The sequence below is a fragment of the Vanellus vanellus genome (genome assembly GCF_965231255.1).
Source record: "Vanellus vanellus genome assembly, chromosome: 6".
Lineage (NCBI taxonomy): Eukaryota > Metazoa > Chordata > Aves > Charadriiformes > Charadriidae > Vanellus > Vanellus vanellus.
In genome coordinates this window covers 20,975,225-21,002,096 of record NC_138911.1, presented here as the reverse complement: position 1 = coordinate 21,002,096, position 26,872 = coordinate 20,975,225, and the positions used below count along the sequence as shown (strand labels likewise).

The 26,872-nt window shown below is 43.4% G+C and overlaps 1 protein-coding gene across 3 annotated transcripts in view; it reads right to left on the bottom strand.

Annotated features, from left to right (window-relative positions):
* LRP5 (LDL receptor related protein 5) overlaps positions 1-12,059 on the bottom strand; it is a 166,906-nt gene extending 154,847 nt beyond the window's left edge. For 2 of the 3 annotated variants that reach the window (XM_082486002.1, XM_082486001.1), the window contains exon 1: positions 11,915-12,057. In XM_082486002.1, coding sequence (XP_082342128.1) covers positions 11,915-12,008 — 94 coding nt within the window. In that variant the 5' untranslated portion in view covers positions 12,009-12,057. Of the gene's footprint in view, positions 1-11,914 lie in introns of all 3 variants that reach the window. The other variant, XM_082486003.1, reaches the window with a different exon arrangement.
* Between the last annotated feature and the right edge of the window lie 14,813 nt (positions 12,060-26,872).

Genomic DNA, 26,872 nt, shown 5'->3' with positions numbered 1-26,872 from the left:
GAGTAATACACTGGAGTCAAACAAAGCAGGTCTATTTAAAAAGCCTATGTATAGTAAAAGATTACTCTGAGGTTCTTCTTGTGTAAAATACTGCAAGATGCATTCAGAGGAGAAACCATTTATGTACCACTGTCACCTTTTCTCAGATGAAAAGTTGGAGTTCACAGACTTATGGGCAGTAACAATACCAAAACCAAATCCAGGTATACTGAATTCCAGTCCCATGCCTAGCCCCTGTGAAACTTTCCTCCTTAAAATTATGTATCAAGATCTAACATCAGGAGTTAAAGTCTACATAAAAAGCAGAGGGTTGATTTGTTGTTGTTTGGGTTTTTTTTCTTTTCAGAAACAGAAGGTTATTCAATAGCACAACCATTAGAATGAAGGGGAAAAAAACAGAGCAGGAGAAACTGGTTAACCAAGTGTTTAAGCACATAAGAACATACATACATATTATATACACACTTACACATACACATATGTGGAATACTCCCCCCTTCCACATGTACATACTTCAGCATAAACTAGCCAGGACTTTGTAAGAGATTACTTGTGCCTAGGTCAGCATTTCTGTGAACTACAAGCAAATCTGTCTCTGCTCCAGGGAACTAAGTGGTCTGGTAGCACACTTAAACTCTGAGTAACTACCAGTCACTAAGTAAAATCCAGGCATTTTCCAGTTCTCTGGCTCATGCAAAATAGCTTCACTGTCCACAAATATCTTGAAGGCTCTTTAAAACACTAAAATATGCAAACAACAGAATGACCTTAGCACTAACAGATATCTAACACAGGGATTTTGTCACAACCATCCAGGATTCCTTCAAGTAGAAGGATTACCATCCCCAGCACTGACAAACATCATGTTTTCTGTTATTTTGATAGAGGAAGGGAAGTTCAAAAGTAGCCAGGATAACTCCATGGCCAACTCTCTGCCTTTTAAATTTAAACTGAAAATCTTCCTAGCTGAGCATTTCATTTTTCAGTTGCAGTCAGATGTGATGGTAACGATGAGTGGAATGACCACAGCCATGAAAACATTTCAGACAGAAAATTAATCAAAAGCTCTATCACATCTTTTGCCACAAACTGGCCGTGAACAGACAGCAATTCCCCGGAAACCATCTGTAGAACCTGTTTGTCAAAGTTTATTAGGCAAATAAGATCTAGCAGCAGACTGTTAATACACTTACGAAGTGTCAAGCACACCATGCAAAGCACAAATGGTATGAATTAGTTCTGCACGCAAGCTACTGAGCTCACTTCAGTTACTCATCTGCAACGCTTACGGAACACCTGCAGATAATGGTTTATTTATGGCAAATATCATTGTCCTGGTTCGAGGTAAAACAGAACCAATTTTGTTCAGTAACTTTGCTTCTTAGCTGGGCCTCTTCTAACTACTGAAATTAACTGCATATTGTGCAGACAGTGTTCACTCTCAGAGTGGTAAGACCAATTGTTTATAGCTGATGCCCAGGCATGGTATGCAGAGAGGCTCTTGCTTATACTTATTGCTATAACGCCCAAGGCCAACCAACTCTGTTATTTGCCCCGTTGGAGGGTCGGAAGCGGAAAAGCATAGTGGGGTCCCACCTGCGGGGAGGAGCGGACAGGACAGGTGACCCAAAACTGACCAACAGGGTATTCCATCCCATCTGCCTCATGCTCAGTATAAAAGCTGAGGGATCAAAGGGTCAGCTCTCTTCCTTCAATGGCCGACGTCTGAGGAGGACTCTGTTTGTCTGCCTGTGATCCCAATCCTGAATCCAGATCCGGAATCCAGTTCCCGTCCGTCACTGAATCCAGCCTGGGACTGCCCCAGTGCCAGCTGGTGACGTGACTGTCATCTCGGGAGCTTGTTACGGTTTTGTACATTTTTCATTATTTCTTTTTATTTTGTTATTAAGATTTCATTGAAGTAGTTTAGTTCCTTCTAAACTCATAAGTCTCTTTTTCCTCCTCTGCCTCTCTCTTTGAAGAGGGGTAGAGGGGAGCATCCCATCTGGGTCGGTCCCATCTGGGGTCCCTCAGGTCCCCAGTAGTGGATTTTGGCCTAAACCACGACAATTATCCAATACTCGCTTAAATTTTTGCTCTTGTGTGTGAGTTTCTTCCAATAGTACCATCAGCTACAATGTTCACAGACACTAAGTTCTGAGCTCCCTTAAGAGTTTATTTACTGTGTTCAAAAAAAGCCCCCAGGAATATTCCCCAATTCTTTACAGGGTGCATGGTTCTTTCTAGTAGTTGCCATGTCTGACTTTCACAATTGATAAATGCACCTTTTTAATGGCATCATAGAAAACCTTCTCCTCCTGCGCACAGACTCCAAAGTCACAGCTGACATCCACTGTAGTGGGGGTTTGCGGCTCAGGGTGGGGTGGGCGTTGAAGAAAGATGAGATGAGATTAAAATCCAAGTTCATACAGGTTTTGGGGGTAGGTAAAAGGGAAAGACTGACAAACGATTCAGCTTCTATTTATTGAGGCTCCACTATAGTTTTGCCTGCATTATCACAACCTACCTACCTCTCACTATGCAGCTTGTCTAAGTAAGTCCAGATGTGTAACTCTTTCCGAGTATACACTTTCTAGGACTTGAACACCTGCAAACTTGAGTTTTAAAACATGGGTAAGTAATAGTCAACTTTATCCAGACAGTAAAAAATATGCTGTTAAAACCCAGACAGACAAAAATTCACCATAACTACAAATTTCTTTTACTCCACTATTGAAGATGCAGATAATGTATAGACTTTTTTTTTTTTTGATCATGATGCACAGCTGGGCAGACCTTTTAAGTGGAATTTTCATCCTCTTGGCTCTGACTTGAGAACATGAATACTAACACAGCAGTTTAATATGCTTTCATATGTTTTGTGAAAGACACATCCACATAAGTCACCAATACAGACTTCTCAGGCTAAAACATTTTCCCCTCAAAAAAAAAAAAACAAAACCAAGTTTAAACACATCATACTTCAAGCTACCAACTCTCAAGCTGGGGAAGCAATCAGAGAAAAATCTGAAGAAAGAGAAAGACTATATCATATTTTATGTCAAAATTCACTCTTACAGTCCAGGCAACTCTATTCTGAGCTTCTCAATTGTTCCAGAACTAGAAAATTTTGAATGACTGAAATGAAAACAAAGTACGACAGTGAAAATAGGAAATTTGGTGGTCGTGAGTGACCTTCCTTAAATGGGACAGAATTCATAAGTAAGACACGCTTTATTTGAAATAACTACTTATGCAAATTAAAGCCTAAAAAGCTCATTTTAACTATATGCACAATATAAGAAGTGATCAATATCCATCTAACACCGGCTAATTTATGATTGAGTAGTCAAAGGCGACACCTTCTATAAAGCAAAGGATTAGGCTTTTGTTTTTTAAATTCTGCTGCTTTGAGAAGTTAAAGAAACAGCATTCTGGCTTTTGTATTAAGCTACAAGTGCTAAGAAAGAACACTACGTATGTTATTCAGATATCCCCTATAGTTACACACCAGAGAAGAAATCTCATAACCTTTCATTCCTTCTCCTCCTTGAACAATTCACTGTCACCAGCAGAGACGGCTTGTTATCCAAGAGCCAAACTCTTGCTTTTCTCCTTCTCCATAATGAAATTTGAAACAGATACAAATATACTCCTATTTCAGAATGTATTTTTGTGGCACCACCAAGACACTGGTCTAAGTGACTGAAATAGAAGCAGTATTTGAAGACAGATACAAAGCAGCAATATTACCTAGGTTACTCCAAATGCCACAGCTTTGTGATTGTCCTTTTAAAGCAGTCATTCTTCAACCCAAAAAACTTATTTTTGTATCCGCACAAAAAAATTGTATAAACTGTCCCTTACCAATTATTTGGAAATAATCCTTGAACAATAATAATAGCAACAATAATAAAGACTTAAGGCCTTTCAAATTGCCTCAAATATCAAGTATGCACCACTTCTAAAACTAAAGCTAGAGAAATCAGCTTAGAAGACTTTTTAAAATCTGACACACTGAGATTTCAACCCTCAACAGCTTCTTCAGACAAAGTCTGATTACATAGGAATACGCCACAGCTTACGTAACGTCCTAGAAATGATGGGCTGATGGAAAAGGACATGACAAAGTGCCCAAGCACCCCACAGGGTGCAAGAAAGTACAAAACCTCATAACAACAAAGTAGCTGGCAGATCACTTGCTCAATGTCACAAAAAATGCCCTTCAGTCTTACCTGAAGAGCCAGACATAAGAAGTATGTTATTTAGGAAGTCTGAGAAACAAGAAAAAAAAAATCCACAGTACAAAGAAATAAAGGTTCAGGTGGCATAAGCCAGGTACTCCAGAAAGCTCCCAGAGATGTGTCATGGTGGGAACCCTACAAAACACTTACCTACACCATACACAATCCAGCTCTTTACTTCAGGAGTATACACAAAATAAAAACGGGGCACTTCTGACCACCACTGTCATAGCGAGTCCAGTGAAAAAGCATTTCATGTCTCACAGCAAGGCCAAACCCAAATCTTTATTTAAGAATTATCAAGAGAAAAGAGAATGTCAGAAGTGTGGCATAACAAAGTGCAGCTGTAGGTCAGCACATCCTACACACTGGCTAATTCGAAGCAATATGTGTCTCACGAAAGCATTTTGTTTTGGTTAATCCAAAAGATGTATCGTCACTTAGGCATTCTGTGCTGTTGTTTTTTTTTAATTCATATAAAGACAAGTACACCAGGCAGTCTTAGGGGTATGTCTCCCTCTCAATTTATAAAGGTGTAATGGGAAGCAATTTCACCTTCTTGAGAGTTATACTCTATAGCACCAAGTTCTGCATTAACAAAACACCATTTAATTACATTTCTGGTCATCTAAACACTTTTTCCTTCTGAAGTCCAGCTAGGACAGTTTTAATTTGGAAGAACAGAAAAGAAGACATTCATGCAAAATGAATGAAAAAAAAGTACAGGGGACTGGACAAAGCATCCATGAACCTGCAATCCGAGTGAAACCAAAATTTCCACAGAAGGTCTGCTGAAGTTATTGATGAGGATTTCAGTGCATTGCTGCTGTTAGGCATAACCTGTGCCTAGTTCAAAACCTGGAGTATATGGCTTAAGCCATAAGTACATACAACATTCCATAAAAGTTGTCAAATGACATATCAATAACCCATAGATTATGGCAGAACCATACACTTTCATCACATTTTCTCAGATCCTCCACTCATTTTCCTTTTGATTTAGTTAAAACCAGCACTGAACAGCAGAAAAGAAAAAGAACATCTAAAAATCATGTTGTAATAATACAATTTGATTGCCAAACCCAAAAGCCATGAAATTCACTAAGCAGGCCCACTCAATCCACAGCTCCTCCTCATCCACCAAGAGGTTTCGAAACATGAAGCAGACAACACTTGCTCACACACACTGGCTTTTTTTGACTCTTAAACACTGCGAAAAGAAGAGATCAAGCTCCTGCCTTCACTTACTGCCACCTTCTACCTCTGATCTAATCCTTGCAGGCAGAGGACCAAAGACAGAATTCTAATTTCCATCTTTCCACTTTTCGTAGTAGAGGGGAGAGTTATAACCTAACACCCTTGCAACTTCATTTTTCCAGTTGCATCATTTTTCACCATAGCTCAGGAACAGCACACTTTATAGCTTTATGGAACAATTACCAGTTTTACCTTTATAGTCTCAACAAGATGACCAGTGTTCCAAAAAAATCAATTCTGCCTGCCATAATGACAACTTTTATTACTGTTAAAAGGATGTCAACTTAAACTGGGGAAGCTCAATTTCCTCCTATATAAAAGATAAATAATAGATGCCATGTTAGCAGAATATTCAGAATTAGCTAATAATCATACAGCACTTCAAAAAGCCAACGTGCCAAACAGTATTCAACAACTACTATATTATTAAACAGGGACATTTTTAAATAAATATGCCAACATTTGAGGTTCTCAGACCATTGACAATTGCACCACAAACTTACTATTGCATCTTCTGTCAGTGCTGTTAACTGCAATAGCAATAAACCTTCCTACTGCAAAATTAAGACAATTCTGTAGCCGATTCACAGTTGAGAAATTCCTTCTCCCAGCAGACTGCCCCCATTAAGCTAATCTAACACAATCCACTCATATAAAGTATTTATTGATTTAAAAGAGGTTTCAGTTGGTTTAACCCTTTTAGTATCCAGAGCAAGCGAACCAATTTAAATTAAACGTGTCAATTTACTGGCGTCCTTGCAAAAGTCGCCCATGGATTTAACAATACAAAATGACACCTATGCTAGCAGGCAATGTGTGAGTCAAGCAAGAATAAAGGAAACAACAGCTGAATTAAAAATCCTGTCTATGACATGGACCCTCAACACCCATATGAACCTATCATTTCTTTCTTTACACTTTTTGGAGCTTCTCAATACAATTTTGTGGCTTAACAGGTATTCACAGTCTTTAGTAAACAGAAACCACAAAGACGAAATGCTGGTGAGCTCCACATTCTGATTTTTCTAAGAGAAAAGAAACCAAAGGAATTGTTGGCCCATTAACTCCTAACAAACAACTGTACTGAACAGTACTTTGTGGGACATACTTCCCATTTTCTCTCCTCCTCTCACAACTGTTCAATCACCCAATAACTCAGAAACTGCTCAAAATATCTTTTGACTCTATCATGAGCCTTTCCATGGCCTAACTTAATGGGGGTAGTATTCTCCAGAAGTATGGAACTATTTTTTCCAGTTCAGAAGTCTCAGCTGTGGGCTGTCAGGAGATGGCACATCTTTAACTTCTTCAGAAAGTCCCAAGCCTCCAAACAGCACGTGGCTTTGGCCAGCCAGCGTCCCCAGCCAATATCCTAATTATTTGCTTCTGCCCTAAGTGGAGTGTTGTTGGACACGTCCTGTTGGAAAGCAATATAGCAAAAAAAGGAAAATAATCCACATGCCTCAAAATCTGTAGACAAAATGCTGACTCCATTGTGCTCAGCAGAATTGCATCGTTGCTGGCCTGCGCCATAAACTGGAGGGATACTTAACTCTACTGGTATTCTTTCCTCAAGGCTCAGGTTGATACCTATTTGAGTTCTTCACAAAGGTCTTGAGCAGAAAATAACAACTGTTTTCTTCAAGTGTTCACAGTGCTATGATTTTTTTCAGCCATATCAACTCCCATGAGAAATTCTGAACTTACAAAAGCCAAACATTTGGAATGTTTAATACCTCTTGGGTTAAAGACGTATGAAAAAATTAAGAGGATTTCTTAGAATGAAGAGCAATAAAGTTACCTATAATAGCTGATTTCTAACAAGGAATTTAAACCTAGTTATTGTTCTCAACCTCAGGATGGCAGGTTGCTTTCATACAATACGGTATTTTCGGAAAAAATACTGATCTAACATGAAACTAAACCTTGTCATTAAAGCTTCATATAAGCATCACGAATGGTGAAATTTCTTTTATTTTTGCTTTGACAAAAAGAGAGACAACTACTTTTTACTCTACATTGCTGGCTAAATTTTAACTAGAAGGAAAGTTACATTAGACACTCTTTATAAGTCACGTGCATCATCTAGGAGAGGTTTTGTAACCCTTATTTGTTGTTATACTGCCAGACCTTACCATAACAACAAAGATAACAAGTTCCCAGAAACAACCTCTGTGTTTGCTGAAGTTACCTTGGCTTGCATTATTCAAGAAACACACAGGACTGAGAAAATTTACAGCTGGAATAAAACCCACAGCCTATTTTACTAACAACTACAATATAAAGAAGTAAAACAATTCTTAAGATGAAAGTTAAAGCAGCTGAGATTTAAAAAAAAAAAAAGGTTCAGAAATAGCAAGAGGCAACGGTGGAATTTACACCGGGCTATTGATGAAGTACATTCACACTCTTCTAAGTATTGACTTTATGTGTCATGCCGATTTATGTATTACAGACACATCTAGAGTATGAGTAGTTTTAAAGCATCTCTGGATGCTTTAAAATGGATTTTAAATGAAATTAATTTAAAATGAAATAGTAACAAATTAATTCACACACCATACCTAAAGGCAGTTAAAGCCATTATCCTTTGTCTGGAGAGAGAAGATTCAATGCTTTGAAAGTATCAACTTAAACTTCAGAGTCATTCTGGAGTTTCAGTATTTCCTCACTATTTCAAGAGGATTTATGACCATAATATGACAGACCCTCACATTGTGCTAGTAGTAGTTACTAGGAAAACAGCCCCCCTAAATCAATGACAGACTAACTGAAATGGCACTGAAATGCAGTTGAGGATTCCTACATAGCACGTTTCCCTGTCATAAAATTAGCAAGTGTTCTTTCCTGCCACGTTCTACATTTAAACATAGTGATAGGCTTCATTAGCTTTTGGTTACCTCAGGAAAACCAGCACGAATTAAAAGCAATTTTAGGGTTGTGCTCAAACGCATTGTTTATTTCACCCTGCACCCTTAGTTTCAAACTTTTGTAACCATCCTGTCACACTTCCCTGTTCACCTTTCCTTATCTTCTGTTTCTTAACATCAGACAAATAGTCATTCCGTTAAAGAAAACTAAGATACAGTCTCACAATTCTGGAAATGTTCTAGCATTAGCAACAGCTAACCAAGCTTTTATGAGTTTAAGTAAGAATAATTCTTCCTTGAGATAGTTCTTAAACATGAACTTAAACAAGAATTATCTCAACTACTTACAGGTTTTAAGAGCCCTACATAAAACACCCACTGTGCAGTATTAAACATTCAGAACTTATAATATTTTCAGGCAAAAACATGCTGTTGTTCCTGAATACTTTACACAGGCAAGAGATTCCTCCCTTCAAGAAAGCGCCAATGCAACAATCATTTTGTCTTATCTCAGTAAAAGGAGAGTCGAGTATAGCCCATATCTGAAACAGGTTTATCATTATTTCAGGCCACACAAATAAAACTGCTCCTGACACCACCACATACAGAGGAAGGACAGAGCTCCACAGCAAAATTATTTCACAGCCAAAGTATTCAGGATCTATTATAACATGTCAAACTTCACAGAAGCTTTAACACTGCAGAAGTTCCAGCACATTCCCAATCTTCCAGAGATATATTTACATATTCATATGATAAGCACATCAGAATACTTTTAAGAGGTAAAAGAGCTTACAGAGTGGGGATTCTCAGGAACGGAATCCTCAGGAATGGAATCATCATGGAGAGCCTCTCATAGTACATCCACTCTCCTTCTAAAAGGACAGATGAGCTGTCCTTAAAAGTACTGTCCAGATCAACCTAACAAAAGAATCACATACCTTCCTACTAAGTAGGCAGAACCAAAGCAATGTCATTAAGATTTAACACCAAGACTCTTTAGCTAGTTATTAAATATGATACATTTGTAGAAGAGTTTTTCCATACATGTTAAGGAAGGTGACTATTGATACAGAACATACACTATATTAAAAGAATCACTTTCTCTAAAATAACGTGAAAGAAAACCAAACTCCAAGTTACAACTTATTTCCTAGTTTTGTTGTGAACTCTTATCGTCCTAAAAGTTCCAAATGCAAAGTGTTATGGTTTGAAGAAACCACAACAATTTGTTGTTATTTAGACAATTATTCTATCATCTGATCACCCCTCCCCACCCAGGAAGGGAAATCGGAAAAAACAAGGAAACCTGAGGGCTGAAATATAAACAGATTTAATAGAATAAGACTAAATAATTAACAGTAATAACACTTAAAAAACCAATATTGATCCTGATACTGATATAAAATATACAAGGATTATATTCAGCCAATTATACCCTTAGGAAGCTGTGCAGTCCCAACAGTGGACAGCACATGTCGGACACTGCAAGAAGCGCTATGGCTTTGGGAGGAAGGGAAGGCCTCAGGGGTTCGGCACTGGGGCAAGAAGTTCTCCGGATCGCAGCCATCAAGGAAGAGAGAGAACTCCTCAGCAAACTTTCTAATTTATATTAAATGTGACGTTCATGGTATGAAATAATCCTGTTGGCCATCTTGGGTCAAGTGCCCGGGTCTCGCCCCTCCTCATCCCTACAGCTGGCTAGCCTGAAAACACTGAGACCTTGAAACCCACATACCATAGCTGGCTATAACGTAAATATTTTCACAAATTCAGACACTAGAGCCTTCTAAAAATGCAGTTTTCCCAAGCATTAGAAAAGACCTTACTCAAAAGTAAAATTACTGAAAGAGAAATTAATCCTGTGTCACTCAAACAAGGACATAAAGTTAACCCTTTTTAAAAGTATTCCTTTCTATTAGAGGCTGTTAAGTAAACATAAAGAAACCTTCAAGGTTTCTTCACTATCAGCCTGTTCTCTTCATTTAAGACTCCTGTAAGTTGATTCCCCCCCCTCCAAGCTACATAGCTTCATTCAGTCAAGTAGGAACGTGAACATCTTTACACATAAACATCAAGTGTTCAGAAAGGAACAAGCCACACTTCAGGCTTTCTGCAACATTTTTAAAAGATCGAGGCAATGTGTATGGAGAAGGCGGGTCCTGAGATGCAAAGGGCATCTTTTCATATAATCCTGACAGAATATGCAATACATAATACACACCTACATAGAGCTCCAACTAAAAATATAGAACGATGATGCCAGCAGAAAACGATCATTTCTCTTGCTCCAAATTACCATTCTAATAATTACAGACGGTTTGAAAAGGTGGGTGGCCTAATAAAAGAGGCCCTGAGGTGATGTTCTGACAGCCTTGGTCACACTGCTGAGTTTTCTAAACTACCTAGGAATTTGCAACATAGGCTTCAGCTTGCTGAAGCACCGAGGTGATGTATTCGGGCAGACCTGATGCAGCAGCAACAAATTCGAAGTCTTACACACGCAGTCCTAACTCCCCATCTTCGGTGATACAAAGTCGGGACAGAAGCAGCGCACAGGGAGAGAGGACGGAAAACAGACCCCGGCTCTATCCCCAGGGATGCTGCAGGCAGACCACAGCCTCCGTTTATTTGTGCTTTTAAAGCGTTTTTAAAGGCTTAAAACCGGTATTGCAAAGGGAAAGCAAAGGGCAGGCTCCGTGTCCGGAACGCAGCGCGGATCAGCGAGGGGCCCAGCGCTCCGCCGGCAGCGGGCAGCCGAGCTGCAGCTCCGGCAGCGCCCGCTGAGCTGGACCCGGGCCGGGCACCCGCACCCCGACCCAGGCCGGGCCGACCCCCGCCGGCCGCTGCCTCCAGCCGGGCCGGCCGGTTCCTCCCGCCGCAGCGCCACCCCACCCCCCGCCCGCCTACAGCCTTAAAAGGGAGCGGGGGGGGTTGGGGGACACGACTCTGGCCTTCCCCCCATCGCCTCCCCAGCCCTGCCAAAGAGTTTGATGAGCGACACCCGCCTCGCCAAACCCCAGAGAAAGCCCTGCCCGGGACCGCGGAAGGACAGTAGAGGGGACGGGGGGAGGACTTTTGTCTCTCTTTTTGCAACTGTACGCGTTTACCTGGGCCAACCCTGGGGAGAAACCGCTTCACCCCCCCGGCGGGACATGTCCTGATGGAAGGGGGAGAAGAGGACTCCCGTTCCTGCGCCCCCCCTTTTGCAGAAAAGAGGAGCGAGGAGGAGGGGGCGAGGAGGAAGGGGCGGGGGGGGGGGGGGGGGGGGGAGAAGACGACGCACCCAGCCTCCCGTCCTCCTCCCGCCCCGTCCCGTCTCCGTCTCGTCCATGTGCGCGTCTTTTTCCCCCGCGAGAGTCTGGCCTGCACACCCCCCCACGCCCCGCAGGGACCCGCTCCCGCCCCCCTCCCCGCCGCCGCGGCCCCCGCAGCCCTCTCGACGGAGCGCGGGGGAAAAGTTTGCTCAAGTCCGACAACAAAAGGGGCAGCGGCGCTCGCCTCCCCGCCGACCCGGGCCCCGCGACGCCCCGGCGAGCTTACCCCCGGCCGAGCCTGGTTCGCACCGCAGCACCGAGGCGGCCAGGAGCCGCAGCAGCAGCAGCGGGAGCGGCGGCGCCGCCGCCGCCGCCTCCATGTTGTGCCGCCGCAGCAGCTGCCGGAGCCCACGGAGCGTCTCAGGCAGGCTCCATGCTCGGGGCGCTGCGCTCGGCGGGGAGGGAGGCGGGGAAGGGGGGAGGTGCTGGACACGACCCTCCTCCTCCTCCTCCTCCTCCTCCTCACACCGCGGGCAGGGAGGGGGCTGGGATCCTCCGCTCGCACCCGCAGCCCGGGGAGGAGCCGAGGGCGCACCGTCCCGCCGCAGCGTACCCCACGCGTGGGTACACCTGGCCGGGGCGGAGGTGGGATTTCAGTCTTTGCGTCTTTGTTTTTGTTTTGTTTTGTTTTTTTTCTCGTTCGTTCTGGAGCAGTTACTCCAAAACCAGCCGGTAAGGTCGGAGAAGATAGCTCGCTGCGTGTTCAAAAAGCAACCTTTCTTTGGTAGATTTAGAAGTTAAGCGTGGGGATGCCCGCCCCTTTTTCTGTCTCCAGAAAAAAAAAGGGTGGTTGTTTTCTTCCCGGATGGAGGTTCGCTTTTGCTTTCCTCCTCCCACCAAAACAAAGGTTTTGTAAAGCCACTCTTCTACAAAACAAAAAGGCACATTCAACAACAATCTTTTGTTGCCTTCCCCCCCCCCCCCCCCCCCCAGTTAAACATGCCACCTGCTCATATAAACACATTACCTCTGGGAAAGGAGCAGAAACTCTGCCCTGTGACACGAGGCCTTTGAAGCGCTGGGGACAGGCTGCAGGGAGCTGAGCAGCACCTAGCTCACACTGAAACATCCTGCACCTTTTGCACGTTGGATACTGCCACCACCTCCCTAGCAGGGATAAAAAGAAATAGCATAAGTCAAAAATTTCCATTTGAGTCTCCATTTTCCCTTGTGCTGACACCAGCCCTACAATAGGAAAAAAAATTGCTTGTATAGAGACGGAAACAACAAGGGTCTGTCTGCCTGGCATCCCTATAAACCATTTTTGCAAGTCTCAGAGCAGAAGCTGTAAATCACAAGCAAGTACTTAACAAATGTCTATTAAGTTTAATAGTTTCATTTCATTTCAGAGATGAGCGAGTTCCACGTTTCCCAGTTGCCATGTACTAATTTATCTGCCTTGCTGTAGGTGCTACAGCAGCAGCTGAGCTTTATTCTTGGTGCCCCGTGGATCCCTGCCCATCTCAAATACAAGGATCAAATATTCAGGAATTGGTTTAGGTCCTGTCTCCATTGCAGACTTCCACTCAGACTTCCTTTCCTCAGAAGGGGAAAAGGTATAGTCGTTTGTTTTGTTTTTAAAGTCAGTGGTATTCAACTTAGGTAAGAAAGCAGTTTAAAATTTCAAGGAGTTACGAAAGGCTTATAGTGCTGACCCTATAGTTGACCTGCAAAGGAAAATAAAGTTTTCTTTTTTATCTTGCTGCTGCTTTAAGGTATAAAGACTATATCTTTTAGACTAGGGTTCATTTTAGGTGGCATTTAAAACCGAAAAAAATCTCAACTTTCTTCAAAACAGGAAAACCAGTTAGAAAGTCTGTAATAAACTGGAGCACAAATCTGGGCTGCTGTAAATCATTAATGGCAAAACTTTGTGTGAACGCCAACTGAATAAGGGTTTTGTTTTGGATCTGTTTAAAAAACACCTGCCCTACACCAAACAAATAACTAGAAGAAAGATATCTTTGTTGAAGACAGTGACTGGACTTTACTTTTGATGGGTCCAACCTCCTGCATCGTGGAAATTACCCAGCAGTCCTGGCATCACAGTAACTTGGGATAATTAAAGCCAGAGACAGAGAAAGGGCACATGAAACAGTTGCACTTGCAGCAGGCAGTGGGGAATGGCGGTGCATGGAGACCAATATACCAAACCCCCATCATGCCAGGGCAAGAGCAGCAGCCATACACAAAACTGGTTTGTGTGCCTCCACAGAGAGCCAGGCTGTCCTGTGATGGCATCAATGACACCACCTGAGTACTTCTTACCACCAGGGCAATTGACTTCCCTGCCCTGTCCTCCCCTTCACCCTAACAGGACCAGGGACTGGTTACTGAGACAACTTACCCATAGCACCGAAGCCAGCATCAAGGCACATGGGGTGGGTGAGCCTGTCCATAAAACTGCTCAAGGGGAGCAGCAACTTCTCTTTCGCTGGCAGCTGCTCCCAGCAGTTCGTATCTTGGGACCCCAGCTCCAATACTAGGATGTAAAATGGCTGCTGCTATCCCTGCTCCATCCAAGTGTTCCTTGGTTATCTCCCTATCTGACCCTGTCAAACTCCATGGGCAATTTAGGATTGGCAGCATTTTATACCAACAGGGAGAAATAGCGGCATGTGAGTGTCCAAACCTGAGAAAGAAGCAGTACTTTATACGAGAGGCTAAAAGAGATAAAGATGACACTGACTGACAAAGGGATTTAGACTAAGAGATTTTAAACAGAATATTTTTCAAAGGAAGGTGGGGAAGGACTTTTACTTTTTACTAGGTCAAGTAGTGATAGGATGAGGGGGAATGGCTTTAAACTGGAAGAGGGCAGGTTTAGATTAAACATTAGGAAGAAATTTTTCACTGTGAGGGTGGTAAGGCACTGGAACAGGTTGCCCAGAGAGGTTGTTGAGGCCCCATCCCTGGAGGTGTTTAAGGCCAGGCTGGACGTGGTCTTGGGCAACCTGGTCTAGAGGGAGGTGTCCCTGTCTATAGCAGGGGGGTTGGAACTTGATCTTCAAGGTCCTTCCCAATCTAAACCATTCTATGATTCTATGAAGATACCCACCATAAGAAGAGAGATCAAGACCAGGTAGATCCACTGGTGACTGATCAGAGCCTCATGCCAACCTTGCTGCAATGGACAACTATTCACAGGCATAAACCACAGAGTTTCGTACCATGTTGACATTTGCTCTTTGCCACAGCACAGATCTGGTATAAAAGTTCATTGTCAGAGTGGAGTATTCTTGCCTGTTACCCCCTTTCCTTTCTGAATAGGTCTACTGCAATTAGCCGATTGGATGATAGACTGAAAGCTAAAACAAAATGATGAGTGAGACCAGACCATGGAGGCAGGTTACTAGGGTAGAGAGTCTTACCAGAATGCATCTTTGGGGCTTTGACCATAACACCTCTGCTAAAAAGTCACTAATCACGATGTAAAGTGATGGCAAATCTAGTAGCAACCAGGAATGCAGTATTCCTCCAACCCAGAGGATGCCATCTTAAACTCAGTTACTTATGTTGTAGGGGAATTTGTAGGAAATTAAAGTTGGGCAGCTCTGAAAAGAAGTCTCACCCATGTGCTGAGAAGGCTGCCTTCAACCTGTTTTCCAGCCCTGCAAGAATTCCTCCAGCAAAACCAGGGGAGGCAAAGCTGTGACATTCCTGAAATATCTGATATATACATTTCTGTAAGAAAGTAAAAAACAATTAAAAAAAAAAAAAACCAACCAAAACGCCCACACACAACTTACCAGGATAGCAAAAGCATGATCCTATCCTTCCTCCTAATGGAAGAAAGAGGGATCCCTTTCCATATCGTTGTATGCTCACAGTGCTCAAGTAGGACTGCAAAAACAGAGCCAATACCCCATTTCACCTAAAATTTCTTGTGTCATCCTGGGCAAGTCACAGTCTAGCATTTCCTCAGTTTCTTTGACAAGAAAAGGATCAGGGGGAATAATTTTCCTAACTTTCATCCTTTCTGTTTATAGTGTGAAGGAGCTGCAGCAAGTTTGGGGTCTGGCTGTAGGAAGCAGGAAAAGGAGAAATCCAGACTGGGAGCTGAGCACTCCCCCGCCAAGTTGTAAGCAGGCCAGTTCTTGCATTCTGCCATTGCCACCACTGACAGAGAAAGGAGGGACATGCAGAGACATAGGAGGGAAAACAAAGAGCCTGTCTATATCTGAGCACCTGGAGATGTCCTCTAGGATAACCTAGCCATCCCACCACAGCTGGGAAACTTGGCTTGACTGAAATGCTCCAACTGTTTTCTGCATGTTTACTCCTCCTGGATTTCTCCCTCCTACCCCAGTTTACAGTATCCTTTCCCAGCTGCCAGAGCTGTCTGAGCTCCTGTCGAGCTAACATTTAATGACAACTGCAGAAGCTCCTAAAGTGAATTTACTGCCTTATAAATGACACCCAGGTTTATTTTATTAGTAGTATCAGTACCAAGACATGCATCTTTATTCCTCTGGGGCAGCACTGTTTAGTCAAGATGAAGTCACTAGATTCGGATAGGCTGAGGATGTTATTTGGTGTTTTGCAAAGGGAAGGAAGGTAAAGTGAACAATGAGAAACAAAGTATCAAAACATTTTCCTTCTCTACTTCTAAGGCCATAGGACAAAATAGTTTTTCTTTCCCCATGTCTCAAATACACTTATTTGCACGTCCTCTCCCAGCTTTCAACTAGGAAGCAGTCTCAAATTAAATACATGTAGGGACCCCTATTCTTTTTCACCCTGTATCACCAGAGAAAATGTTTACAGGTAATCTAGAATTAGTCAGAAATTATAGAAGAAAGCATCATCTGGACACAGCTTCCCTCATCTCCTCCAAAAACTAGACACACCGAGGAAAACATTTACATACAACAGCCATAATTAAGATTACACCTCCTGAGGAAAAATCTGAAGTAATCTTAGGAAGGGATGGATTTGGTCACAGACTCACCGGGACAAGCTTCAGAAAACCTGGGTTTAGTCTCCAGGTCCATCCATCACAGACTCTGTAGACACCACTTGGCTTCTCCTCCAACATCAGGTGCTCATATTTGTCCCATTCAGGTGGTGTTTTCACTCTTCCTTTATCTGCCTTGGCATTCAGAACATCCTTCTCAGTATAAGCTAGCCCAATAGTAGCCTGAGGCTGCATGGGGCTTTTAGGCACTGCTTTGAAAAAGGTGACTTCTTACGTGCTAAATAATACTTAATATTTAAAATTAAATCACTGCACTGACACTCATTAAGCTGCCTGACATGGTGGGAAAGTGTTACCATCACCACCTCCTTGTCCATAGAGAAGGTGATAGCAAGACAAATAATACCTTTGTTTATATCATGCAGTTTTCCTGGCATTGCACAAGAATAATAGAAGATTTTGTTCAAAGTAGTTATTCCCTGAAATGTCTCATCAACTCAACTTTGTCTACATGGCAGTTTTCTTCCTCTTCTTTCTCTTCCTTCCCCAGATAAACTCTAACACAAACTGAAGGTTAAACCAGCACAATCTGCCATGCAGACACAAAAAGGAATGACTTTTTCAGTTTAGATTAAAATCAGTGATCTTTCAGCCTGTGGTTTTTATCCTATTTTTAAGACACTTCTAAAAGTAACAATGAAAAGGAAGCCAAACTTTGGTGCATTTAAATTTGCTTTACAGGACTCTCTGATTATTGTGAAAGCTTTAAGGGTTGAAAAAGGTTAAGAGGCTTAGGATGCTCAGGGAAAGGTTAAAGTTAAATATCAAAGCAAGCTACTCTTCCAGAGCCAAGGCAGCCATGCAAAAGAGCACAGGTGCATTATAGGTATTACTGGAGAACATTATGCACATTATTATATTATATTAGTATATAGAATCATAGAATGGTTTAGGTTGGAAGGGACCTTGAAGATCATTGAGTTCCAACCCCCCTGCTATAGACAGGGACACCTCCCTCTAGACCAGGTTGCCCATCCAGCCTGGCCTTAAACACCTCCGGGGATGGGGCCTCAACAACTTCTCTGGGAAAGAATAGAAGCTGGAGAACTTCCATGCATAGATAGGGCTCCAGTGCCACATCTGGAATTGCAACCTCAGCATTTCCAGTGCAGCTGTTCCAGTGTCACGACCCCAGTCAAACAAGGCTGGGAGCTCGCAAAAAACCCTGGTTTTGTCAAATATTTGAGGTGGTTTTTAACACCATTTTAAGGGATGGAAGTGCTGCAAGTAATCTAGGTGGGACTACAGAAGGAAATAACAGAGAATGGCAATCTTTCAGCATTTGCCAATGCTTGAGATTTTTTGCAATACCCAGGGCCCATCTGCCAAGAGCTTCTGCTTCAACAGGGACAAATAGGACACACATGCCAGTAACTCAAATACAGTGAAATCTGGAGACATTAAAAGCCAAGGCATCAGAGTAGTACAGGACAGAAACTTCCTGGCAGGAGTGAGTTTAAGGAGAGAGATGGCTCACATAGGTTTGCAAGAGGAAAACTGATATTAAAAAAAGCATGAAAAATGCCCCACTGCTATCATTTGAAACAACATTTAAGGGTTTTCTGTTAGTGAGATGGCAAGGGTAGAGAGCCTGTTACCAAAGCCTCCTGCTGGTTAGCCACCTTGGGAACAGAGGGGCTGACACTGCTTGAGAAACATGTCACCATAAAAAGTTCTGAAAACATAAAAATAGTTTAGTGGGTTTTTTTGGTGGTGACTCTTGGACTCTGAATGCTTTTCTGGTTACAACTAAACTCCCTGCTACAGCTACCAGAACAGCAGTCATCACATTTCCCTGCACTGTACAAGCAAGAGTTTCTCTTTAAAACCATCATGACAGCTGCCTTCGCAAATCTGCTTGTAAAATTAACAATTCTTGGCATTGGAGATGCACCTTGTATCTGCTTATTAGGCACAAAAGTTGTGTACCAAAGCGAGGAAATATTCTGAAGGGGCATGGAAATTCAGTTGCAGAGAAGGGAGAAGATTACCATCTCCAGTGTCTCAAAGTAGAAGTACTACTCCTTTGCCTATGTTCCTTGTGAAGGACCATCTTTTATTACAAGCAATGCAATCTAAAGGAATAGCAAAAATTAAATAAGTCAGCACAGAGATAAGTGTTGAAGTAATACTAAAGAAATCCCTAAGTGCATCATAGAATGGTTTGAGTAAGAAGGGACATTTAAAGGTCACCTAGTCCAATCTCTCTGCAATAAGCAGGGACATCTTCAATTAGATTAGGTTGATCAGAGCCCCATGTAGCCTGACCTTGAATGTTTCCAGGGACAGGGCATCTACCACCTCTCTGGGCAACCTCTTCCATTGTTTCACCACCCTCATTGTAAAAAATTTCTTCCTTATATATTCTCTGAATCTATCTAGCTTTTCATCCACCAGTACACCCAATTTCTCCACAGGGCTGCTCTCAGCCTCTTCATCCCCCAGCCTGTACTGATACTGGGGTTGCCCCAAGCCAGGTGCAGGACCTTGCACTTGGCCTTGTTGAAGCTCATGAGATTCACATGGGCCCACTTCCTGAGCTTGTCCAGGTCCCTCTGAAAGGCATCCTGTCCCTCAGTCAACCACATCACTCATCTTGGTGTCATCTGAAAACTTGCTGAGGGTGCGCTCGATCCCACTGTCTATGTGTGGAATAATTACTAAAATGATCAATAATGCAGCATTGTTCACACATTAAGGAGAGGTATAAAATCAAAAGGTTTCTAGGGTAGAATACAGCTGCAGCTGGTATGCGATGAATCCGCTACATCTGTGATTCCCTGTACAATATTGCTTGCAAAGCAACACAGGGAGTGGAGTGGGGTGGAGACTCCAAGGCCAAACCCTGTGATAATCCAGCAAATATGGGAATGAGATGGCACCACGGAACTGGTGTGCACTAACTGTAAGAAGAAAAACAGTGCAGAGGATGGAGCAGAGTGGAGACACTGCAGCCGAACTCTGTGATAAAATGGAAACTTGACAACCAAATGGAATCTTTGAAGGTCTTATGGAACTGATAAGCTGCCTACTTGTTACCCTGAGTCAACGATCTGTCATTTTTTGATGAAATGCTGCCCTTTGGGTGAACTTTGCTCATTATAATGTCATTATAATACCAAAACACACCTCCATCCCAAAGGCTACCTGCCTCCAAGGTGCAACCACTCTTTCTTGAGTCTGCGCCTTGAATTTTTCATAAACTATACCTTTAAGTGACAGGCGAGAAAATTTTACATCAATCATAATGAAAGTATTTATGACTAGAGTCACTCAAACTCCACCTTGAAGATAAAAAATAGTATAAAAATAGTCCAAGAAAGGGAGGATATTAGGGAAGACACCATAATGAACAAGTCGAGGAGGACTCCATCAAAGACTGTCTTGACTTCTGGGACCAGTCGACAGGCTGAGCCTCTCTTTTCCCCCATAAGTACGCTTGTGGGAAAGATTCGAACACTTGGCTATACCAAGTGCTTCCCCAGGAAACTTAGAAATCTCTATAGAGTTGTTTTATAACTTAGTGCATTTCTAACCGAGCTATATTACTAACATCTTTAGTATTCACACGTGCTTTGCAGACAGTCACTATCACTGGCAATCCAAAAGAACTTGTGTATCTGGTGTTTAAATAAACTGTACTGTGTAGGCAGCTAGTCGTTTGGGTTTCTCATTGAATGCGACCAAAGAGCGGCTGTGGTAGTTCATGAGCATGACTGGGCTGAAGGTGCAGTCCGATATTAGTGTATCCAGAACTGTAACAGTTTAATATATATTAAATGCACCTGGGCTGATAGTGGTGAATTGGGCATCACTCAGAATTTAAACCTAGCCGCACCTAGCCTCCCACCTCGGTGAGGAGTGTTAGAATGCAAGGGGCTTTATTTTCTGCCAAAACTACTTTGCCCCTTAACGCAACACTATATCGTTGATGAAGATATATTAAACGGTACTGGTGCCAATACAGACCCCTGAGGGACACCACTCATCACTGATTGAGCCACTCACCCCCTACCCTCTGGATGCGACCATCCAACCAATTCTTCATCCACCAAACAGTCCATCCATCAAATCCGTATCTCTTAATTTAGAGAGAATGATGTTGTGAAATACTTTTCTTACAGAGAAATTAAAATAAAAAGTTAAACACAGCAAGAAAATATGTTCTGCCTCCTCCTTCTCCTTTCCCCAGACTGCAAGGTCATTGTCTAGCCTTAGCTGCATGTGTGTACCCAACAAAGCAGGCCTGTTTGTAAAGCAAGGCACTCCCCTTTCTCCATAGCTTGCAGGGAGCTAAACGACACAGGAAAAAGGGTAACAGGAGAAGCCTTCTCCAAATGCAATGTTAATCAGACAGTGCTGCCCTTGAGATAGTGAGGATGCAAGAACAGATGGTGAATGGGCCATGGAGAAGTGATGTGATTTAGGGTAGCATCTTTACATGCCCCTACACTGCTCCAAGCATCTCTGTACTGCACAGGTGTCTGGGTACCGAGTAGAGCAAGACAAGGTTCTTTTGAAAGAAGTATAAACACAATGTTTATTCATATAACAGCCAATTCCTGCCTCCTCATTCACCCCAACCAACTGTGGTTGATAGGCACATGTAAAATAATAGTTACCAAGTAATATTAACCTGTTACAATCTGGGTGGCAGGCCATGGAGCGTGCAACCTTTGTAGTATGACTACCCTTTCAGTGAGCACTTGGGCGTATGGAAGAAACATTGCAAAACACCGTGATCTAGTGTAGCACTAGTACATACCTATCATATTCATTCATACCTTAAATGACAAAGCTCACTTCCACCATTAAAAGCATCACCCAGTCAAGTACTGTAGGATTGGAAGATGTAGAAATAATACCAAAACAGCTTGGTGGTAAGGTGCTCCCTTAACTAGATTGCACACAAGGTAATTGCAGACTGAGGTAATTTCTTCAGCATTTTCAGCATTAAAAAAGACAGTTCTTTTACCTTTGAAAGCTGATCAAGATAATGTTGTAAGCAGGGGTGAAGCCATGCTCGACTAGTTACCCTGTGACTAATTTTTGGGGGTGGTTAAGATGCCAGGCAAGACTTGCTCTGTCCTGGCAAGATAGGAATCTTTCTTGTATGCAGTGTGATAGACCCCATGATATGGCTCAGTGCCATGACTATTTAGATATTAAAATGGTGGATGTCAAAACCAATCCTGAACGCAATCTGTTATGTGAACTCTACCTGCTGTCTGCTTGCTGACAGCACTGGGAGTGGTTCTTGCAGGGATTATGCTGTGTGCTCCTGTTGGCTGCCAAAGAAAGTCAAAGGAAGTTAAAGGAGGAAGAAAAGGAAGGTGATCTGTGAGGGAAAGCTGCAGACAGGTATAACTGGGGAAAAAAAAATAAAATAGGAGTCCTGATAATACATAAATCTTGTAGGAAACTTTATTAGACATCAATACACACACAAATTTATTGTATTTAACATTCTCTTGAATAGTAGCTGGTCAGCACTTTGTAATATATAAGATAACATAAGAATATATAAGTATGACTGTAGTGAGTTTGCTACGTGGCAAATCAGATGACTGAAACTGCCTGTACAGACAAATTATTTCTATGGTGGTGCAACAGTGAGGTGTGCCTGAAAGTCTGGAATAGAGAATCAACAACCTGTAGATGGCAGCATTGGTGAGCACCACTAGTGAAACCGCAGCTTCATGTAGCCGAGCTAACACTACGATTTTATAGGAAGTTTTTGTAGCACCTTTCATTGTGGAAAACAGGGGTTTTTAAATCATTAATCTACTTTTCACGATTTGTGCTTTTTAAATAATTAGTATTTTCTCTCTCATCCCTGTTGGACAAAGCACATTGGCCTGGTAGCAATAGCTCTCTGAACAAAATCAGAACTATTTCAGCAGCTCATGGGAACTCTGGTCCGTGATAAGGGACTCACTGCAATGGGCACTATCTAGCTATAACAAGGATCGCTGCTATTCCTGGAAGAGTCATAATTCACAATTAGTTAGGAGTCTAGTGAAGGCAAAACCTGAGGTCCTATTGGTCTGTCAACACTATTTAAAGAGCGTATATTTTCTTTTTCAGGGAGTCCAAGATTAATTATAAAATGAACAAACTTTGGGTCACACAGAACTACAAAATCTGTTCTCACTTTGGAGTCAATTTCAGTTTCAAACTCCCATGTGCCAGCAGATAGCTGTTGAATTTGTGTTGCAAACAGCAGGAGGGAACTGATCAGGTTGGATTGTATCCACAGTGATAAGCACACATGACAACACTATTTCTTTGAGCTTCTCTACCCCCTAACCATTAATTCATACAAACTGTTTTTTGCGCTGGATATTCTGTTCCTAGCATCTGTTCAGTTATTCACACAGTTTGCACCTTACAAACCTCTAGCGTCCAGAAGAGAAGCCGGAAGTCTTGATCAGGGCTCTCATCCTGCTGGGGGACTTCAACCACCTTGACATCTGCTGGAAAAGTAGCACTGCAAGCTCTAGGCAATCCAGGAGACTCCTGGAGTGCATTGAAGATAACTTCTTAAACAGATAATAGACAGCTCTACCAGAGGACATGGGATACTGGACCTGTAGTCACCAACACAAATGAGCTAATCAGTGACTGCCAAGATTGGAGGCAGCCTGAGCTGCAGTGATCATGCACTGGTGGAGTTCACAGTCCTGAGGAATATGGGTCAGGTGAAGAGTAAAGTCAGGACCCTGAATTTGAGGAAAGCAAACTTCCAGCTCTTCAAGAATTTATTCAATAGGACACCCTGGGAAACTCCCCTCAGGGACAAGGGAGTAGAACAGAGCTGGCAGATCTTTAAGGATGCTTTCCATAGAGCACAAGAAGCTTTCAATCCTCAGGTGTAAGAAATCGGGAAAGGAGGGCAAGAGACCAGCTTAAAATCATAGAATCATTATGGCTGGAAAAAACTTTTAAGATCATCAAGTCCAACTGTTACCTAAATCTACCAGGCCCACTTCTAAACCATGTCCCTGAGCACCATATCTAGATAGCTTTTAAATACATCCAAGGATGGCGATTCAACCACTTCCCTGGGCAGCCTGTTCCAGTCTTTGATAATTCTTTCAGTGTAGAAATTTTTCCTAATGTCTAACCTAAACCTCCGCTGGCGCAACTTGATGCAATTTCCTCTTGTCCTATCGGTTGCAACTTGTGAGAAGAGACCAACGCGCACCTCTCTACAACCTCCTTTCAGGCAGTTGTAGAGAGCAATAAGGTCTCCCCTCAGCCCCCTTTTCTTCAGATTAAACAACCCCAAGTCCCTCAGCTGCTCCTAAGACTTACTCTCAAGACCTCTCGCCATCTTTGTTGCCTTTTTCTGGACCCTCTCCAGCACCTCAATGTCCTTCTTATACTGCAGCGCCCAAAACTGTGCAAGGTCCTGCACCCAGGGAGCAGCAAGCAAGTGCAAGGTCCTGCACCTGGGGAGGAAGAATGCTAGGCACCAGTACAGGTTAGGGGCGGACCTGCTGGGAAGTAGCTCAGAGGAGAAGGATCTGGGGGTTGTGGTAGACAGTAAATTATCCATGGCCCAGCAATGTGCCCTTGTTGCCAAAATGGCCAATGGAATCCTGGGCTGCATAGGGAAGAGTGTGGCCAGTAGGTCGAGGGAGGTCATTCTCCCCCTCTACTCTGCACTGGTGAGGCCACAACTGGAATACTGTGTCCAGTTTTGGGCTCCCCAGTTCAAGAGGGACAGGGAACTACTGGAGCAAGTCCAGCGAAGGGCAACTAAGATGGTTAAGGGCTTGGAGCATCTGCCTTATGAGGAAAGGCTGAGAGAGCTGGGACTCTTTAGCCTGGAGAAGAGAAGGCTGAGGGGAGACCTTATTATGGCGTACAAGTATCTAAAGGGTGGGTTGAAGGAGGATGGAGCCAGGCTCTTTTCAATGGTTCCAAGTAACAGGACGAGGGGTAACGGGCACAAGTTAGTACACAGGAAGTTCCGTTCAAATACACGGAAACACTTCTTTATGGTGAGGGTGACAGAGCACTGGCACAGGCTGCCCAGGGAGGTTGGAGTCCCCTTCTCTGGAGATTTTCAAGACCCACCTGGATGCAGTCCTGAGTAATGTGCTCTAGGCAATCCTGCTTTAGCAGGGGAGTTGGACTAGATGATCTCTAGAGGTCCCTTCCAACTCTGAAAATTCTGTGATTCTGTGAAACTGAACACATTACTCAAGGTACAGCCTCACCAGTGCCAAGCACAATGGGAACGATCACTTCTCTGGTCCTGCTGGCTACACTACTCCTGATGCAGGCCTGGATGCTGTTGGCCTTCTTGGCCATCTGGCTATCTGTTCATGTTCAGCCAGCTGTCAATCAACACCCCAGGTCCTTTTCTGCCGGGCAGCTTTCCAGCCACTCCTCCCCAAGCCTGTAGTGCTGCATGAGGTTGTTGTGGCCCAAGTGCAGGACTCAGCACTTGGCCTTGTTGAAGCTCATACAGTTGGCCTCAGCCCATGGATCCAGCCTATCCAGGTCCCTCTGAAGAGCCCTCCTACCCTCAAGCAGATCAACACTCCCACCCAACTTGGTGTCATCTGCAAACTTACTGAGGGTGCTCTCAATCTCCTCATCAAGATCATTAATAAAGATATTAAATGAGGGTGGCCCCAACACTGAGTCCTGTGGAACCCCACCTGTGACTGGCCACCAACTGGATTTAACTCTATTCACCACCACTCTCTGGGCCTGGCCATCCAGCCAGTGTTTGATCTAGCAGAGTGTATGCCTGTCCAACCCTTGGGTAGCCAGTTTTTTCATGAGAATGCTGCGGGGAACAGTATTGAAGACTTTACCAAAGTCCAGGTAAATAACATCCACAGCCTTTCCCTCATCCACCCAGCAGGTCACCTTGTCATAGAAGGAGATCAGGTTGGTTAAGCAGGACCTGCCCTTCATGAACCTGTGCTGACCAAGCCTGATGATCTGGTTGTCCTGTAAATAGTATGTAATGGCACTAAAGATGATCCACTCCATAACCTTCCGCAGCACCGAGGTCAGACTGACAGGTCTGTGCTTCCCCAGATCCTCCTTCTGGCCCTTCCTGTAGATGGGTGTGACATCTGCTAATCGCCAGTCCATTGGGACCTGCCTAGTCAGCCAGGACTGCTGATAAATTATGATGAGTGGTGTGGTGAGCCCATCTGCCAACTCCTTCAGCACTCTTGGGTGTAACTCATCCAACCCCATAGACTTGTGTATGTCTAGGTGGTGCAGCAGGTCACTAACCATTTCCTTTTGGATTATGGAAGTCTCATTCTGTTCCCCATCCCTGTGTCCAGCTCAAAGGGCTGGGTACCCAACAAACAACTAGCTCTGCATGGCTGAGTCAAGACCTGCTGGTCAAACTAAAGGACAAGAAAGAGATGCACAGGCAGTGGAAGCAGGGACAGGTATCCTGGGAAGAGTGTAGGGACGCTGCCCGGTTGTATAGGGATGGGGTCAGGAAGGCCAAAGCACAGCTGGAGCTGAACTTGGCAAGGGACACAAAGAATAATAAGGGCTTCTACAGGTATGTCAGCCAGAAAAGGAAGGTCAAAGAAAGTGTAACCCCCCTATGAATATAGCTGGCAAACTGGTAACAACGGACAAGGAGAAGGCTGAGGTACTCAAAAACATTTTTGCCTCAGTCTTCACTGGCAAACTCTCTCCCCACACCTCTCAAGTGAATGGACCTCAAGGCAGGGACTAGGGGAGCAAAATACCTCCCACTGTAAGAGAAGATCAGGTTTGTGGCCACCCAAGGAACTTGAACATACAGGAGTCTATGGGACCTGACAAGATGCATCTAAAAGTCCTGAGGGAATTGGCTGGTGTAGTTGCCAAGCCACTCTCCATGATTTCAAAGAGTCATGGCAGCAAGTGAAGTCCTCAGTGAGTGGGAAAAGGGAAACATTGCACCCCTTTTAAAAAAGAGTAGAAAGGAGGACCCTGGGAACTACCGATCTGTCAGCCTCACCTCTGTGCCTAGGAAGATCATGAAACAGATCCTCCTAGAAGCTATGCTAAGGCACGTGGAGGACAGGAAAGTGATTCCAGACAGCCAGCAAGTCTTGCCTGATGAACTGAGTGGCCTTCTGTGATAGAGTGACTAAATCAGTGGACAAGGGAAGAGCTATGGATGTTGTCTATCTGGACTTCTGTAAGACCTTTGATGCAGGTCCCCAC